Source organism: Pongo pygmaeus, chromosome 17 (genome assembly GCF_028885625.2).
Source record: "Pongo pygmaeus isolate AG05252 chromosome 17, NHGRI_mPonPyg2-v2.0_pri, whole genome shotgun sequence".
In the NCBI taxonomy this organism is placed as follows: domain Eukaryota; kingdom Metazoa; phylum Chordata; class Mammalia; order Primates; family Hominidae; genus Pongo; species Pongo pygmaeus.
In genome coordinates this window covers 35,319,926-35,339,997 of record NC_072390.2, presented here as the reverse complement: position 1 = coordinate 35,339,997, position 20,072 = coordinate 35,319,926, and the positions used below count along the sequence as shown (strand labels likewise).

The window sequence follows — 20,072 nt, the reverse complement described above, 5'->3', positions numbered from 1 at the left end:
GTGGAATTGTTGGATCATATGTTAATTTTTTAAATTTATAAGAAACTGCCAAATTGTTTTTAACCACCATAAACACTTATTTCTTCTTGTCACTTGTTTTGTAGACACTTTATAAAACCCAGGTAAAGGAACTTAAAGAAGAAATTGAAGAAAAAAACAGAGAAAATTTAAAGAAAATACAGGAACTACAAAATGAAAAGTATGTCCATTTTACTTTAGAACAAGAATCAGTACTGCAACAGGCATTCTTAAGTTTTAAGATAGTGAATAGATGTGCCATTATTCTGGTGGGAATGGTATAGAACACAGTTTATTGGGCTAATTCAGAACAAATCAGATTAGGCTGAAATTTGCCTTTATGGTGAAAAAACAATGCTATAAATCAACACTGTAGCAATTGCAGAGATTCATTAAACTGACAAAAAGTTGGTTTGACAATTGTTTTCAGGGGTATTGCAATTTTTATTTTTTTAATTTTTTTTTTTGAGATGGAGTCTTGCTCTGTCACCCAGGCTGGAGTGCAGTGGCATGATCTCGGCTCACCGCAACTTCCGCCTCCCGGGTTCAAGCGATGCTCCTGCCTCAGCCTCCTGAGTAGCTGGGATTACAGGCGTGCGTCACCACGCTCAGCTAATTTTTGTATTTTTAGTAGAGACAGGGTTTCACCGTGTTGGTCAGGGTGGTCTCGAACTCCTGACCTCATATTCCGCCCACCTCGGCCTCCCAAAGTGCTGGGATTATAGGCATTAGCCACCATGCCTGGGCTAGTATCAATTTTAAAAGATCTATTTACATATAAATCATGCTGTCTTTGCAAATCATTATTTTAAGTTAGATAAAGGTATTTAAGGTCTTCTTAGGATTACTGTGCAGGTTATGGCCGGGCATGGTGGCTCATGCCTGTCATACCAGCATTTTGGGAGGCTAAGGTGAAAGGATCGCTTGAGCCCAGGAGTTCAAGACCAGCCTGGGCAACATAATGAGACCCCATCTCCAAGGAGAAAACCTTATAAAGCTATTTCAGGTGTAACAGCTTCATTTTAGAATTCAGCTGACAGGCGCAACAAGATAGTAACTCCTGCGGAGTATCTCATAGCTAGGTAATGTCAGAACAGACACTAGAACTAGTTTTCCAACATTGTTATATTCTCTTTACATTTAATCACCTTTGAAAGACTGTTTGTTGTTGAAACAAACAATTACAGAAAACAGCAAAACTAATACAGTTTTTATGAATTATGACAAATGTCATTATAACCATCATCATCCATGAAAGAGAACCTTGCTATCCACAGAAGCCCACTATATCCCACCTCCTAATTATGCCTTCTTTCCTCCCCACCTCAAGAGTAATCACCATCCTAATACTAATTTGTCGAAGAAACTGGTCCTGTAGATGTTCCCTCAGTTGCGATTTTATTGATTGCATTTCTGTAGTTGGTTGAACATTCCGCCTTTCCCTTACATTTCCTGGAAGTCAGTAGTTATATCTAGAGCTCCTCTGCCCAATATGGTGGCCAGTAGCCACATGTAGTTACTTAAGTTATTTAAGTTACTTTAAATACTTATTTAAGTTCTTTAATACTTTAATACTTATTTAAGTTATTTAAGTTACTTAAATATTTAAGGTCCAAAATTGCTGAAGAAACTTGTCCTGTGGATGTTCCCTCAGTTGCGATTTTATTGATTGCATTTCTGTAGTTGGTTGAACATTCCCCATTTCCCTTACGTTTCCTGGAAGTCAGTAGTTATATCTAGAGCTCCTCTGCCCAATATGGTGGCCAGTAGCCACATGTAGTTACTTAAATTTAAATTCAATTACATAAAATTAAAACTTAGTTCCTCAGATGTAGTAGTCGTATTTCAGGTGCTCAGTAGTCACATGCAGTTAGTGTCTACCATATTATAATACATGGTACAGATATAGAACATTTCTGACATCCTAGAAAGTTTTATTGGACATTTCTGATTTAGAAGCTTAATCAGATTCAAATCTGATTTTTAGGAGGAAGAAGACTAATTCATATATAGCCTTGTACTTTCTGGTTGCGTATTTCTGTTGTTAACCACTATGGCATTCAATGTTAGATCCTTAATACATTAGGTGTTGCAAACTGGAGATACTCACTTTTATCATTCTTCTTTTTTTTTTTTTTTTGTTGGAATACATAACTTTTATTTTTACAGTTTTATAAATAAACTTTGACTTTTTGTTGTTTAACTTTGTTGACTTGATTACAAATTAAGTATAATTGCATCTTTTTGCAATTAAGTTGCCTTAATAGAGTTGATTATGTTGATTAAAATATTTAAGGTCCAAAATTGACAATAGTTTGTTGCAGAGTTGTATATTATCATAAATTTTAGCATCACAGCAGGTATCAACATACTAATTCGGTGGCCAAGTATCATAGTTAGATAACCTAATTAACTGGAAGCTAAGGTAGACACAAAGCTGCATTTCCTGGTTATTCTCTGATACAGTCATATTGTAGAATCTAGTCTGTTACCTACCATTTGTATGGTATTCACAGTGCAATATGCAACCCCAGGTGTATGCATTCACTGTGAAGGGGACAGTATAGGCAGAAGCCAATCAGTGATCTGAGGAACAGAAAGAGAAAGTGATTAAAAGTGCCAAATATTCACTCCATACTGTATTGCTTCAGAGTTCATATATTTTCCCTTTTTCATCTATTCATCTATTTAAGACAAATATATGGATCACCACTATTGTGCTATAAGTACTGTGCTTTGTACAGCTATCCAATTATTAGTAAGTTATGATTCTTCAGGTGCTTCAGAATCAAGTTAGGAGAGATATAATCAAGGTATAGTGGCTATGCCAAAGGATACCTCATCTTACCATGTGGGATTCAGAGGACATTTCCTAACAGAGATCACAACCGATGGAAAGTAGAATTAGCCAGGGAATGGGATGTGGGGAACAAGGGACAATATAGGCAGAAGCCAATCTGTGATCTGAGGAACAGCAAATGGTTAGTTCGTGACAGATAAGGCTAGAGAGAGAAAACTGAGTCAGATTACAAAGGACCTTGTGTATCATGCTGAAGAGTTTAAAATATTGAGAAGTGGGGACTTTTGTTTCTTCTGTTGTTGTCTATTGTCTATTCCCAGCACTCCAATCAGGGACTTTCAGATAATAAGTATTCAATAAATATTGAATGAATAAATGAAAATTCTAAGCTAGTGACTGATAAGTATTTTAGAAAACTCACTCTAAGGAGTGGAGAATGAATTGAAGTAAGGGAAAGCTGGGTGGATGCAGGGAGCCCAATTATATAACCGCTGGAAAAACTTAGATGTAAAATTATAGTGGAAGTTGGCAGTAGGAGGCAAGTGCATAAAACGAAGTAGGAAGTAAAAGAAGTAGGATTTGTAGATTTGGAGGCATAGGGGTAAAGGTTAGGATAATTTTCAGTCTGACTCTCAAGTTTCTGACCAGGGCTGTTGAGTTGATGGTAGTGCTGGTCCCTGAGCTAAGGAATGCCAAAATTGTGAGATGAGAGGAGAGAAGATTATTTTAATTTCAGGCCTCTTGAGTTTGAGGTGCCTATGGGATGTCCAAACAGAAATGGATACCACTGTATTTGGGCTCATTGCTTTAGAATGCAGATAAAAGATAAGAACTTGAAGCTGATTTGATAGTCTTTGCATACATAAACCACTAATATAGAGATCTGTTAAGGTGATTGTGTATCTCAGAGTTTATAAGCTCGTGAGCCTATGATGCCATAGGTGTAACTAGGCTGTAATTAGTGGGGTCTAAGTGCAGATATATTCATTATGTAAGTTCTAAGGATTATAACAAACTGAAGATCTCACCTTCTCAGTTCCAGCCATTTGTTACCACATGATAACACTGGCCCAGTATGTCAAGAGCTTCTGATTTTTCAAGAGAAACCAAGAATCTGAATTTTTATGTAAATGGTTGACCCAAAACTCTTTTAGGTGTGTGTTTGTGTATGTGTGTCTGGATCCATCCAGACAGTTTTCTAGGCATTTGAAATATACCTGTGTGAACAAGAACAAAGCCACTCTTTATAATCTGATAATCCAGAAGAATATGGAATTATTGATTATTGAATTATTTTAAGAGGTAGGAGAATAAGGGTGAGAGATTGACCTTAAATATTAGTAAAGACAGTCTTTCATTATGGAGAGTTGTAAAGGAAGTCTGGATGAATATATAGATGCAGGGGGCACTGTTGTAGACTCATTTGGTCCTCTCAGGACCAAATGTAACCCATAGTGTAGGATCAGAAGACACAAGGGCTGAGGAAAGACTACTAGCTCCTAGACTTTTAAGGAATGGGCAGAGGAAGGGAAAACAAGAAGCTACCAACAGTGTAAGAGAAGATCAGAGCAGGATATCACAAAAGCTGGGGTAAGAGAATATTTCAAGAAAGAGAAAGTGATTAAAAGTGCCACATATTGGCTGGGCGTAGTGGCTCACGCCTGTAATCTCAGCACTTTGGGAGGCCGAGGCAGGCGGATCACGATATCAGGAGATCGAGACCATCCTGGCTAACACGGTGAAACCCCGTCTCTACTGAAAATACAAAAAAATTAGCCGGGCGTGGTGGCGGGTGCCTGTAGTCCGAGCTACTCAGGAGGCTGAGGCAGGAGAATGGCGTGAACCTGGGAGGTGGAGCTTGCAGTGAGCCTAGATGGTGCCACTGCACTCCGTCCTGGGCAACAGAGTGAGACTGTCTCAAAAAAAGAATAAATAAATAAAAATTAAATTAAATTTTAAAAAGTGCCACATACCCACAAAGGTCAAGAAAAACAGTCATAAATTGTCCATTGTATTTATATTGAAGGTTATTCATTATCTTGGTGAGAACAGCTTCTAAATAGAGATGAGAATAGGTATTAAAGTAGATTGAGACTGAATGGAAAGGGTAAAACAAGAGACAGAGTATATCTAACAGCCTGATTAGCCTTATTTCTATTCAACAAACCAATTAGTCACTCTCCTACCTCCAGGTATGTACATTGTTCTTCTCTCTGCCTGGAACAGTTTCCTCCCAAGTATCTACATGGCTTGCTCCTTGGCCCTTCTCCAGGTCCACATCATTTGAGAAGGCCTTCCCTGAATATGCTTTTTAAATTTCAAACATCCCCACCCCACTACCTTGGTGCCCAGTTCATCCTTCCCTATTTTATTTTTCTCTGCAGCACTTATTCCATCCTAATATATAATTTTCTTACCTGTTGTATTTATTGTTTTTGTTTTTCCACTAGAAACAAAGCTCTATGGCAGGAGGAATTTTCAGATGTTTCATTCTTAGGTTCAATTCATTGCTGTATGTCTAGCACCTACAATTGTAACTGCAGCATTCTGATGCTCAGCAAGTATTTGTTAAATTAAACAATTCAGGAGACTTGGCTGTTATGGCAAGGGGATGTAGCAGTAGCTAGAGGAGAATGTGAAGGAGAGCACTTTCTTTTTAACAGTAGTGTAAACTTGAGCATATTTAAATGGAGCATGGGAAGGAGATCAGAGTAGGAACAGCCCCACATCTATTCATTCAAATAAATAAAATTTCTGAGCGCACTCCTATGGGCCAGAGAATTTTCTAGGCATTTGAAATATACCTGTAAACAAGAACAAAGCCACTCTTTATAATCTGATAATCCAGAAGAATATGGAATTATTGATGATTGAATTCTTTTAAGAGATAGGAGAATAAGGGTGAGAGATTAACCTTAAATATTAGTAAAGACAGTCTTTCATTATGGAGAGTTGTAAAGGAAGTCTGGATGAATGTATAGATGCAGGTAATTTTACCTTGAACCATCTAATTCTTTCTTGCTTTTTCTCTTGCACAGTAGCATAACCAGGGATAGAAATATATTCTGGATTAAATAGATTTTCTGGTGTTTTAAAGTATAACCCAGATACTTTTATCTTAACACAAAGCAGAAACTCCAGATAAGAACATGTTGTGAAACTGAAGCCCTGTATTATAATAGCTAGCAGAACCACTCCCAATATTCTTAGATTTGGCATTGGCAGCATTTCCTTTCTTTTCCTAAAGTACTAACTCTACTACTCTCCTAAGAAAACTATTTCACATCTCGTCTCTACTCAGATCTCCAGCTTTTCCTTATTCTTGTACTTAGCTAATGGCCTTGCTTCCTAAAAATCAGAAGAGAACATCTATTCTCTTTCACCACCATAGCTACTAACTTGTCTGCATCAGAGTAGAGTATCACAAAAACTGGGGGAGGAGGATATTTCAAGAAAGAGAAAGTGATTAAAAGTGCCAAATATTGCTGGGCGCGGTGGCTCACACCTGTAATCCCAGCACTTTGGGAGGCTGAGGCGGGCAGATCACGAGGTCAGGAGATCGAGACCATCCTGGCTAACATGGAGAAACCCCGTCGCTACTAAAAATACAAAAAATTACGGTGGGCGCCTGTAGTCCCAGCTACTCGGGAGGCTGAGGCAGGAGAATGGCGTGAACCCGGGAGGCGGAGCTTGCAGTGAGCCGAGATCATGCCACTGCACTCCAGCCTGGGTGACGGAGCGAGACTCTGTCTCAAAAAAAAAAAAAAAAAAGTGCCAAATATTGAGAAAGGTCACAAAAAAGTCATAAATTGTCCATTGTATTTATTTTGAAGGTTACTCATTATCTTGGTGAGAATAGCTTCTAAGTAGAGAATAGTACCTATAAACCCTGCCTTCCTTCTGATGATGTAAATGGACAAGAGCATTAGTCCCTCGATCCTATCTCTTCCTGCCTACTTAAGAGTATGACTTGGCCGGGTGTGGTGACTCATGCCCATAATCCCAGCAATTTGGGAGGCCCAGGTGGGTGGATCACTTGGGTCAAGAGTTAGCTACCAGCCTGGCTAACATGGTGAAACCCCGTCTCTACTAAAAATGCAAAAATTAGCCAGGCGTGGTGGCACATGCCTGTAGTCCCAGCTACTTGGGAGGCTGAGGCTGGAGAATCGCTTGAACCTGGGAGGCGAAGATTGCAGTGTGCAGAGATTGCGCCATTGCACTCCAGCCTGGGCGACAGAGATTGAGTCTCCAAAAAAAATTATGACTCCAACAATTCTCTTATCTTTTCTACATCAATTTTTACCTTTTTGTAGTCATTATCCTTGTTATATAAACATATTTAGATATCCCCTTTAAAAACAACCCTCTTACACCGGGCGTGGTGGCTCACGCCTGTAATCTCAGCACTTTGGGAGGCCAAGGCGGGTGGATCCCCTGAGGTCGGGAGTTCAAGACCAGCCTGACCAACATGGAGAAACCCCATCTGTACTAAAAATACAAAATTAGCTGGGCATGGTGGCGCATGCCTGTAATCCCAACTACTCGGGAGGCTGAGGCAGGGGAATTGCTTGAACTCAGGAGGCAGAGTTTGCAGTGAGCCAAGATCACCATTGCACTCCAGCCTGGGCAACAAGAGCGAAACTGCATCTTTTAACTACATTATCTACATGGTAGCCACCATCCCACTGTTCTTTTTTTTATAGCCAACTTACTTGAAAAGTAACATACCAGGTAACCTTCCACCATCTTCTTCCATTCTCTCTTGAGCTCACTCCAGTCATACTTTTGCATTCATCATGCTAACAAAACAACTCTTCTCAAGGTCAGTGGGGTCTTCCTAATAGTGACTTCTCAGTTCTCACCTTATTTCATAGCAGCATTTGACTTAGTTGATTACTCTCTTGAGAAAATGTCTTCATTTGGCTTCTGTGACACCACATACTGTATTTTCCTTATTGAACTGGCTACTCTTTCTCAGCCTCCTTTGTTCCTTTTTCCCTTCTAATTGCTGAGACCCTTAAGAGTTTGGAGCACTCAAAGGATTACTCCCTACTTGTTCTCATCCAGCCTTGTGGCTTTAAGTGGTGTCAGAGTCCAAGTACATTCTCCCTTGAATTCCAGACTTAGGTATCCAGCTGTCTAATTGACATCTCTGCTTGAGTGTTAAGCACCCCACATTTAACGTGTCCAGAAAAAACTTCCTGATTCCCTCACCTTGCGAACTGCTCCTTCCTGTCTTCCTCATTTCAGTCCTGAACAATTCTGTTATTCCTAGTTGTTTAAGTGAAAAATTTAGAGTCATCCTAGATTCTTCTTTTTTTCTTACACTCTAAATGCAGTCCACCGACAAATTTTCCCAGTGTTAACTAAAAATTATGTATAGACTCTAATCACTTCTCACTACTTGTACCATTTACTGACCTGGTCCTAACTGGTATCCCAGCTTCTGCCATTGTCCCCCTACTGTCTGATCTTAATACAGCAGCCAGAATGATCTTTCTAAAACATCAGAGTAGCAGAATAAAAGTCAAAGTCTTTGTATTGCCTTGGAAAGCCTTACAGTATCTGTTGTTCTCTTCCCTCTACTTTTCTTCCACTATATTGTCTTAGCAGAGAGGCCTCCTTGATCACCCTGTAATAAAAGTGATCATATTCATAACTTTCCATATTTTATCTTGTATTATTCTCTGTGGCATACTATATAGCACTTGTTCATTTTTTAAAATGCCTGTATGGCTCCACTAATGCATGCTCCCTGAGGGCAGGAACTTTGTTACTGCTGTGTCTATTTATTTATTTATTTATTTATTTATTTTTGAGACGGAGTCTCGCACTGTCACCTCAGCCTCCCAAGTAGCTGGGATTACAGGCACACACCACCACACCTGGCTAATTTTTTGTATTTTTAGTAGAGATGGGGTTTCACTACGTTGGCCAGACTGGTCTCCAACTCCTGACCTCATGATCTGCCCGCCTCAGCCTCCCAAAGTGCTGGGATTACAGGCATGAGCCACTGCTTCCAGCCTGCTGTATCTCTTAATTCCTAGAACAGCATGATGCATAGTAAACATAATGTAGTACTTAGTAAACCTTCAAGTAAATAGTTGTTAGGTGAATTAATGAATTTTCTCTGTGTGTGTATGTGTGTGTGTTTACTATATGTCTCCCTCTTGAGGCTTCAGGCAGGAAGTTTGAATTGTAATACTCACTAGAAAATAGGAGGTGGAAGTTACTCATTCAGAACATATTTATTGAGCACCTACTCTGTTCAGGGAATACAGTAGTGACTAAGAGAGCTTATCCAAGAGAGGCTCTTTGAGAAGAGTAGGCGAACTGGAGTTGTCTTGGGCTGAATGTCAGTTCTGAAATGTTTTAGTATCATTTCCAGGGAGCATTCTCAGATTAATATGTAGTGATTTGCAAATCTCTTATATGTTTTCATAATCTCATTTAATCTCGGAGCTGGAAGGGACTAGTTTAACCATCTCATTTTACAGATTTGTTGAAACTGAACTGCAGGAAGTGTAAGGGACTTGCCCAGTGTCTCTACTCAATTAGTTAATGATAAAACAGAGATAAAGTTCTGGGTCTAGCCTGCTGATTAACAAGTCAATAACTTTTCCACTATGTCATGCTGCCTTCCATTCCAAATCCACAAGAAATTTCTTTTCAAAAGCAGACTATTTGCTATTGCTTTATTACCTTTTTTAGTTAAGCACAATATGAGATAGAAAACTAAATGGTTTTTATAATTTTTCAACATGTGAGAGGTTAAATTCATTACTTTTATAGAAAGTTTGCAATGGATTTAAATTTATTTTAAGCAATAAAATAATTCTTTTTATCATTTAAAGTTAATTGTGTTTTTAAGAATATGATTAAGTTGGAAGAATGAACTGAATTTGTTTACATCAGTTTCTCTTAAAAAATTGTTACAGAGAAACTCTTGCTACTCAGTTGGATCTAGCAGAAACAAAAGCTGAGTCTGAGCAGTTGGCGCGAGGCCTTCTGGAAGAACAGTATTTTGAATTGACACAAGAAAGCAAGAAAGCTGCTTCAAGAAATAGACAAGAGATTACAGATAAAGATCACACTGTTAGTCGGGTAAGTGTGATAGTCAGGTAAGTTATATAAAATTTATTTAAATCACAATAGGTCATATCTGAAAGTATTAGGGTAAGTGTATGTGCAAGTATATTTACTTCTGTGTTAATACATAGTGGTCATTCTGTACTCAGGTATAAAATAGTTTGTATAATACCAAACATTTGTTAATTATTGAAATTCTTCTTCAAGATACTGGGCTTTTGTTTGTATAGGCACAGAACCAATGCAATATTGGGCTGTTTTTCTGGCTGTAGATCTTATTAGTTATATTTCATATGAAGTAATGGCTTAGCTTAAATTCATGTGTTGTTCTCTTAATACATTGCAACTGATTTTATGGGCCAGAATTCTGTGAAATATAGAGAAACCATTTGGGAATGAGGAATTCTTGGGATAATATATAAATCCATTATAAGAAAACCAGCACTCCAAACAATTACCTATTCCTGAGGTTTATACTGTAATCTATATAGAATCATGGGACTAAAAAGAGGAGTTAGATTTTTCTTCTAAAGCCACTATCAGTCACTCTGGGTTCCAGTTTTGCCCCTAAGAAGTTATATGGTCTCGGCAAAGTTGGCTTTAACTTCTCTAAGCCTCAGATTTCTCATCTATAAAATAGAAATAGTAATATCTCTTCCACATGATTGTTATGAGGATTAAATAAGACAGTAGACATAGAATGATTAATATAACATATAACAAGTAATTATTATACATTACTAAAAGTAATCTATAAGTAAATTTTTTTATTATCGTTTTCATCATCAATATTCAGATAAAGATACTGAAGTCCAGAAAAAGTATGACTTGCTCAGGGTCACATACTAGGTTAATCGCAGAGCTAGAACTAAATACAAATTTCTTAGTTTGCAATCTAGTTATCTTGCCATTACGTATGCCCCCCTTTTGTTCATACATATATCTATATGCATACAATGAAATAATTTTTGGATGCTGTTAACTGCTTTTAAATATTTTTGATGTAATTATATTTACATATTTTAAGCTGGAAACCAGACATTTGCTGTAGTTCAGCAGTGTCTGACCTGTCTTTATCTAGCAGTATATTTAAAGGTTATTGCCTGAAATATGAGAATAGCAAAGAGGCTGGAGCTTAAACTTTTGTGTGCTTTGTTTAGCTTGAAGAAGCAAACAGCATGCTAACCAAAGATATTGAAATATTAAGAAGAGAGAATGAAGAGCTAACAGAGAAAATGAAGAAGGCAGAGGAAGGTATGTAGAATTTTTAAAAAATCATCATGTTAGATCAAATTCAGTGATTTATCTTTACCTATGTTGTGTTAGGTTTCTAAGATACCTGTTTTCATATATTAAGTAACTTCTGTAGCCTTAAGAATTATCGTAATTAAGTTACTGAAAGTTACTGTGTAATGTATACTTATTTGAATAATTAAGGACATTGTTAGTTTGAAATGCAGAAATTAAATTAATACCATACAATAACATTTAATGTAATTTGTTGACAGAATATAAACTGGAGAAGGAGGAGGAGATCAGTAATCTTAAGGCTGCCTTTGAAAAGAATATCAACACTGAACGAACCCTTAAAACACAGGTATACATGCTTTCGATCTTTTCCACATGTTCATTTTTGAGTTAATCATTGCTCCTTATGCGCTTTTTCCTAAAACCAAGGCTAATAAGGTTCAAGCTTTTCATCAGAACAAATAAATTCTCTCCCCTCTAACTATAAAAAACTTATTTGTGAAATAGAATTTCAAGGCCAGGTGCGGTGGCTCATGCCTGTAATCCCAGCACTTTAGGAGGCTGAGGCCAGCAGATCGCTTAAGGCCAGGAGTTCGAGAGCAGCCTGGCTGACATGACGAAACCCCAGTCTCTACTAAAAATATAAAAATTAGCCGGGCGTGGTGGTGCGCTCCAGTAATACCAGCTAGTCAGGTGGCTGAGGCAAGAGAATTGCTTGAACCCAGGAGGCAGAGGTTGCAGTGAGCAAAGATCATGCCACTGCATGCCAGCCTGGGCGACAGAGCAAGACTCAGTCTCAAAAAAAAAAAAGAAAAAGAAAAAGAAATAGGATTTCAGTTAAGAAAGCTAACTTGCCTAGTAATATTGTATAGTTGTAGAAGATAAGAGTATGTGGCCAAGGCATAGAAGCTTTATTTGTTAGTACCCAGCATCAGAGTAGGATTAGCATACTCTTGATTCAGTACTGGGTTGTAAAGTTAACCAAAGAAAGGCTCCTGGTTCTTACATTGAAGTAGTGTGATAAGTCAGTGTTAGTTACTTGTGCTACCAGTTATCATGTGTCAACCGTCATGAAGTTGTCCTAATTTTCATACACACAAAAAGTCCTGCTTCCTGATTTTGAAGAAAAAAATACATTTTAGTATTACATTGGATGACTACACTATTGATCTTTATTAATAATATTTTAATAGGCTGTTAACAAGTTGGCAGAAATAATGAATCGAAAAGATTTTAAAATTGATAGAAAGAAAGCTAATACACAAGATTTGAGAAAGAAGGAAAAGGAAAATCGAAAGCTACAACTGGAACTCAACCAAGAAAGAGAGAAATTCAACCAGATGGTAGTGAAACATCAGAAGGAACTGAATGACATGCAAGCGGTAAGGTTTGTGTGTGTATGGACATGAGTGTGAAGGATTATTTTCTTAAATTATTTCTGTATATACTTGTTATCTATTTATCTTACTTAGTTTGGGAACAGTCAAGGGTTCTGCCTGTTTGGTTTCAGACTGAAATTGGGATACGGCTGTTATAATATTAACTATAATTGGGGTAGAGGTTTTGAAGTATTGTAGCTTATTTATTTTCTCTAGTCAAGACTCACTTTTTTGAAATCAAAATAACAAGCTTAATTTTTTGATACCTCTTGGCTTGTTAATAGAACAAAATTGAGAACCTGGTCTCGGGCACTTAGATCTAAGCTTTTTAGCTCCATCAGTTATGGTTTTCTGAAGTTTTCTATACCTTTAAAGCTACTTCATTTGGAGCCAGAAAAGCATTTTCTTTTGTTGTAACTTTTTTGTTTTGATGGCTTATGTTTGAAAACAAAAACAAAAACTCTTTTTAAGGCAAGGAGAAAAGGAATTTGTCCGAGCAATGTATTACTGAGAAAGAACTTGACATTTCTGTAGCGTATCAAAATCTGTGGTAGCAAACATTCATGAAGTTTACTGTACATTTTTGGTACTGGCAATTTAAATTACTTTATCATATTTCAGTTAAAAATGTTGGAAATAATTTTAGCTTGATTATATTATCTTGATACTTTTCAAAATTAGCAATTGGTAGAAGAATGTGCACATAGGAATGAGCTTCAGATGCAGTTGGCCAGCAAAGAGAGTGATATTGAGCAATTGCGTGCTAAACTTTTGGACCTCTCGGATTCTACAAGTGTTGCTAGTTTTCCTAGTGCTGATGAAACTGATGGAAACCTCCCAGGTAAGAATAATTCTGTATCATTCAAACATGTATAAATGTCATGGAAATTAGTGTATATTTCTTTCATTTGGTTTTCTACCTCCTTGTCATTTTGTCCATGGATTCCTAAGAAGGAATTCTTATTTCTGATAGCCAAGGCCTGATGATGATTATACTCTTGGTGTATTTTGTGGAGTAGAGCAGTTGTAAGCAATCTTAGGCTATTTAAATAGACCTAAGAAGCTTTACCTGAATAAAAACCATAAGAGGTTTATGAACCTATTTTGAGCAGCCTAAGTCCACAGTGAGAGTCAAAGCTGCTACTACACATCTCACTATTTTTTAAAAGTTGTACGTTTTTGTGAGTAATAGCTCTTTAACATTTTATGTATTCTTGTGCTAAAACTAAGAACTGTACTTTATCATCAGAACCACAGCAGCTATATATAGAACCCTATCTAGTGGAGTAGTGATCAACTTCAATCAGACTTTGTTAAGTTTTAAGTTTGGAGAAATAGATAAAATGGGTTGGGCAGGGCAGTAAGAGGCCAGGGGTGTCAAATAAAGGCAGGAATGAGTGGCTAAGATTTGAGACTTTTTTCTGTGTCTTCTCTTTCCCAGTGGAGAATCAATTTAAAAATAAACACAACCTCATTTTTGGTTTAATCATCATGTAAACTATAGTACATTTATATACTTTACAGAGATGAGAAATACACATACTATAAGTTCAATTTAGAAATAAAATGAATAGGTTATCACTATTAAAACATGCATTTACATATACACAGTCTTAGTTCAGAGTCTTGGAAGTTTTGTATACATGGTAATAAACTTGAAAATAGATTTTAATTAGTGTATTTTCTGAATAATAAATAGGAAGATATTTATGAAGCAGCATGTTTGATATTGGGATTCTGTTTTAACAGATATTACTTGTTATTGTGAATTTGATATAAGGAACTAGATGAGTCACTCAGAAAATTTTATAGTATCTTTCTTGGTCAAGAAAGTGGGACTCAAATTGGGAAATGAATTCAGCTCCTCTCTGTATGCCATGTGATCCCTGGCCTCATTCTTGTGTGGCTTTGCTAGGTCAAAATTAGGTATCTGGGAATGGAAAGGCAGTGAAGAAATATTTCTTATTTTAATGGTCAAGGAACTCCTCTGTTTACCTGTTTTTGGCTCTCTGAAACTGCCTACCTCTTGAGAAACTTGCAGGTACACATGATTCATTATTGTAGGATCACTTTGAATTTAATAAGAACCTGTAGCTTTAGTAGTTGTTTGAACATCTTTCTAAAGTTAGACTTAATCATCACTAAGAATATGACTTTTAGAAGTGTTTGGCTACATTCTTTCAATTGTTGAACTGAATTTGTAAGTTAGATTCCCACTTCATTAGCCCTTCATTAACCCTGAGATACTTCTGGAGTATGTATGTACATATATGTACATACATACATATATGTGTGTACACATATACATATATGTACATACATACATATATGTGTGTACACACATACATATATGTACATGCATACATATATATATTTCAAGATAATATAATCAAGCTAAAACAATTTCCAACATTATTAATTGAAATATGATAAAGTAATATATATGATATATACATATATGTATGTATGTATATATGTATGTATGTATGTATGAAACAGTCTCACTCTGTTGCCCAGGCTAGAGTGCAGTGGCATGATCTTGGTTCATGATCCTGCCTCCTGGGCTCAAGCGATCCTCCTGCCCCAACCTCCTGAGTAGCTGGGACTACAGGTGTGCATCACCACACCCGGCTAATTTTTTAAATTTTTTGTAGAGATGGGATTTCACCATATTGCCCAGGCTGGTTTTGAACTCCTGAGCTCAAGCTGTCTGCCTGCCTTGGCCTTCCAGAGTGCTGAGATTACAGGCATGAGCCACCCGCCTGGCCGACCTTGCTCTATTTAGTGTCAATTCGAAATCCTGACCAATTTTATTTTTATTCCACCCATTTCCCTTTAACTATTTATAATGCCTTATATGCACCTTAGTTTTCTTAGTATTGGGTTAAATATGTCAGAAATGGACACATTATTGGTGAATGCTAGTTAGAAGATTTGAGTTGAAAGGTGAGCTGGTGGGACTGCTAATGAGGAAAGTGATTAATTTTACCCACCATCATGGCTGATTCAGAAAGGCTAAGCTCATAGTGCCATCAGCTGGCTTCATTGGCAGGCTTAGACTAGGAATCCATTTAGATTTCAGAATCCTGACCTAATAAATTGACTTATTGAGCAAAGAGATTTTTAAATGTTTCTACTAGCTCCATTTTCAGTATATTTCTTAGAATATTAGTGTACTTTCAGGAATTTTAAGGTTATCAAAGTCCAAACCAAGTGGGGCAGGGAGTACTTGGTGGCCATTCTCCCTTGCTAGAAAATGAGGCCAGTTAATACCTCTTTTCCTATTACTGTGTTCTTAATTTTGAGACTTCATAAAATCTCAACAGTGCTGAACCTTGACTTTCATATTGGAAGTAGAAATTAATGGATAGTCTTTGTTAATATTATTTACCTCTCTGTGAGTCAGATATTTTGCTAGTAAATTGAAAATCTGTATTAAATCCACCATTTACTAGATGCTCAAAAATGGTCCCTGGCAAATAAAGTTAAGGTTTTGCAGTCATATCTAGGAAGAATTGTTAAAGAATGTTGATATTCATTCTTAATATTAGATAGTTACATATCATTCAAGTGTCTAAAAAATGTCTTGAAGGTAATGGCTAATGATTAATTTTTACTTCAGTTTAGAAAATTAGTAAATGAATATACGTACTAAAAAGGAGAGGACTTTGAATAGATTAAGTTTACTCCAAGTTAAAATAATGGCTTTTTGAAATATGGGTCACATTTTTCAGTTTTTTTTAAAGTACTTGGATGGATAAACTGACACTGCAACTTTTATTATTTCTCTTAGATTTCATTATTCAATATAATTATAATTTAATTATCTTGTACATCTAGAACGCAGCCTCTATGAATCCTCAGTGGCCATTTTGTTATTAACTAGCTTAAATATTAAATCTCCCTTCTAAAATTCCCAATTCTAAAAACCTTATTAAAAAATGTTACTCCTTCTCTGACTTATAACTCTTTGAAGTTCTTGAAGTCACCTTCATTCTCTTAATTCTTTTATGTCTTTATCCTCTCTTTGGTTCTGTAGCAGGTTGTGACCTAGCACACAATACAAACATAAAGGTTACCCTTAGGGTTATGGATGCCTGTTGCCTAGATGACAAAAAACTTTAATGTGATAAATGTTTCTTTTCCTCATTCTTTCTGTTTTCTTCTTTTGGAACTGTTAACCTAGACATCTGAAGAAAATGTAGAAATAGATGATGGATTAAGAAAACTTGGCATTGATACTCCAGTAATATTCATTATCTCTTATGGATTATTTGTATCATACCCTTTTCCATCCAGCTTGACCTTAGGTTATGTAACTTAAACCTGAAAATGGTGGCTCTCTTGGTGTGTTTCCCAATATTTGAATATATGAATGTTTCTGACCTTGCCCAAATCTACAGTGATTTGAAGTTGGTGTATCTGACTTGTTGAGTGTTAATTAATTTTCTTTTTTATATCACTTTTGAATTTAATTAAAGTGTTTTGAAATGGTTCTCTAGCCTTGTTTCTTAAGCAGTATGTTTGTGGTATAGCTAAATAAATTAGGTAGTCTTCAGAGGTTAGCTCTGATGTTTGAATTGGCTATATCGAGTATTGATGTACATATAGTTAGATTGTCTCTTATTTGGGTAAAGAAATCGCTGATATTGCAGTAATATACATCTAACTTCTTATAAGTTAAAATTGTTCTACAAATATATTGTATAAAATTTAGAGCCAAGTTGTTTTTGTAAATATGTAGAATATTATTAAGGATAATCCAGACTTAGAGGTTCTCTCAGTGGGAGTTTCATTTAGTTATCTGGAGAAGCTGTTTTCTGTGCTTCTGATATAAAAGATGGAATTTACAGCGTTATACCTCCAGATCACCACTTAAGTTACAGGTGGTCCCGATTTTAGAAGAGGTCTTTATATATTTTAAAAATTAGTAAGTATATTATCTTGTAACTATGGTAGGAGTAAGGAAAGGAAACACAGGAGAAGCTAGTATGTATTTTTTTAATCTGTTATTATTGAGCTTAGTTCAGTTGCTTCTCTGAGGGAATTCACCAGAGGGAAAAACTAAAATTTTCTCCCATGACATTGTTGTAAATTGGCAAAAACCTTCACATATTCTTGACACCTTTATTTGCATTCCAGATTTCTTCATTTATTTTCTCCCTGCCCCTCTTCATTTAATTTAAATATGAGCAAATGTAGAATTCTGGCTTATTTGACTCATAAGATTCCCTTGATATATACAATTTCTAAGGAACACTGAAATGACAGATAAAGCCATACCATATAACAACTTATTGAAGATATATTAAAGAAAACTGGCAGATTAACCCACATCTAGAGCCAGAAAGCATAAATATTTTTGACATGGATTGTCACAAAGAAATAATGTGAAAGTGTAGGGTATTTTGGCATACACAATTTTGTGTAAATGTCAAGAATTCAAAGGGTTTTATATCTTTGTTTTTGGTGAGGAATTACTAATACTAAACAACTTCGTATTATCAGATATTAAGACTACTTTTCATTCTCACTAATGTTCGTCTTAATGTTTTCCAAACTAGACTTTAAAACCAGAGCTGCAATTTCTACCACACTAATGGGAAAATTTCTGGCAATAACTTTTTTGCTTTTATAAGATAAATTGTTGGTGAATGATCAATATGTGATCAACAGTCTTCTGCATGCTATTTAGTATAAAACTGCCCATTTGGTTTTTAAACTGGAACCACTATTTACAAAGGATGACTTTAATTGACTAATTCAGAAAAATGCAGAATTACAAAGTAATCAACAAATATCTGTCAAGTACCACCTCGTTGTGTCATTTGCCATGAGATATACAAAATCAAGTGTTAAGATATGGTCCTTGCCAGCATGCTCTTTAAGAGTCATCACCACTCCCTAATCTCAAGTATCCAGGGGCACAAACACTGCAGAAGGCCGCAGGGACCTCTGCCTAGGAAAACCAGAGACCTTTGTTCATGTGTTTATCTCCTGACCTTCTCTCCACTATTATCCTATGACCCTGCCACATCCCCCTCTCCGAGAAACACCCAAGAATCATCAATAAATACTTCATAAAAAAAGTAAATAAATAAAAAAATAAAAAATAAAAAAAAAAGATATGGTCCTTGCTCTCACAAAACTTACCAAGGAACTACCTAAGCAACAAAATAATTACTTCATGAACTAAATTGCAGCAATTAAAGCTAGGTGCTGTGGTACATGCCACTGCTTAGGAAGCTGAGGCTCAGGAGTTTGAGACCAGCCTGGACAACATAACAAGACTTCATGTCAAAAACAAAAGGAAAAAGAGAAATGTTGGGAGAAGAGAGAGATCATTTTGAACTAAAGTTATCTCATCATTTCCTCCATTTTAACAATTTATATGAAGAGGAATAACACAAGTAAAGGTGTAGAGACATTAAGTACCTGGTGGGAGTAGGGGAAAAAAATATTTCCCACAATTCAGTCAACTGCAAAGCTTGTTTGCGAACAGAATAGTGTTGTGCTCTAGAAACATAAGCTCAGAAATTAGACTGCTGGGGTTTGAAACCGTAGAGCTTTGATAGATACTGATAGAGTTGCCTTGCCCAAGTCAGTTTACCCTGCTAAGCCTTAGTCTTTTCTTTTGTAAGTGAAAGATGACAGCAGAACCTTTTCCGAATTCCTAGGAATATAATATCCTGTATTCATGGACTTATACATAGGTTAAATATGAGATATTATAAAGCATGTGGCAAATAGTAAATTTATGAATAAATAAATCAGTAAATGTTACCTATTGTTAACTGTTACTGTAAGACTGAGTTTATAGCTTTTAAATTATATGAAGGGGGACAATATATTGCCTTAGGATTATCATTTGAATGATAGTATAATCTCATATTTTAGTGTCATACTTTGAAATCGGTTATTTTTCTATTCTTTTGTGTTTCAAATATAAGGTAGATATGGAAAATAGTTAAATTGAATGGATTTTCTTATTTCCAACCTGATCTAAAATAACCATTTCTAATGGAGTTGTCTTTATCCCCCAGATATTTCTAGTAGACATTAGTTATATTTAAACAATAGTAATAATTATTATAAAATGCCTTGATCAAATAGTCAAGGAATTCCTGGTATGCACGTACTAGTTGAAATAATGGCAGTAGACCAAATGGATTCTATGTTGTTTTTACTGTTTATCAAATTGTGATATCACAAACTTAAGAGGCTTTAAAACTCTTTAGTTTGAGTAGAATTGTAATTGAACTTAGCACTAGAGTTAAGTGCTCCCCTCAACCAAATTTGGACAATTTTATTGAAATTGTTACAAATTCAAATTGAAGTTGTTTTACCAAAAAGCTTAATCAGAATATTGTACTGAGAAAACAAATACTTGTCTCTTATTCTTTATATCTAGTTGATTCTGCCTGCATTCCTTATTTATTTATCTTCTATTCTTGTCTTCTGTGAGTAATAGGACACTTCTATACTTTTGCTTGCTCTTTCTTGTGTAAATCATGGCTCTGATTTGTTCCACTTGCTGC

At 36.1% G+C, this 20,072-nt stretch overlaps 1 protein-coding gene across 2 annotated transcripts in view; it reads left to right on the top strand.

Annotated features, from left to right (window-relative positions):
• The window catches only part of ROCK1 (Rho associated coiled-coil containing protein kinase 1), a 166,351-nt gene that overhangs the window by 135,818 nt on the left and 10,461 nt on the right, over nucleotides 1–20,072 (top strand). For both annotated transcript variants that reach the window (XM_054460337.2, XM_054460335.2), the window contains exons 22-27: nucleotides 105–199; nucleotides 9,757–9,922; nucleotides 11,068–11,161; nucleotides 11,416–11,504; nucleotides 12,349–12,537; nucleotides 13,216–13,375. In XM_054460337.2, coding sequence (XP_054316312.1) covers nucleotides 105–199; nucleotides 9,757–9,922; nucleotides 11,068–11,161; nucleotides 11,416–11,504; nucleotides 12,349–12,537; nucleotides 13,216–13,375 — 793 coding nt within the window. The remainder of the gene's footprint in view (nucleotides 1–104; nucleotides 200–9,756; nucleotides 9,923–11,067; nucleotides 11,162–11,415; nucleotides 11,505–12,348; nucleotides 12,538–13,215; nucleotides 13,376–20,072) is intronic.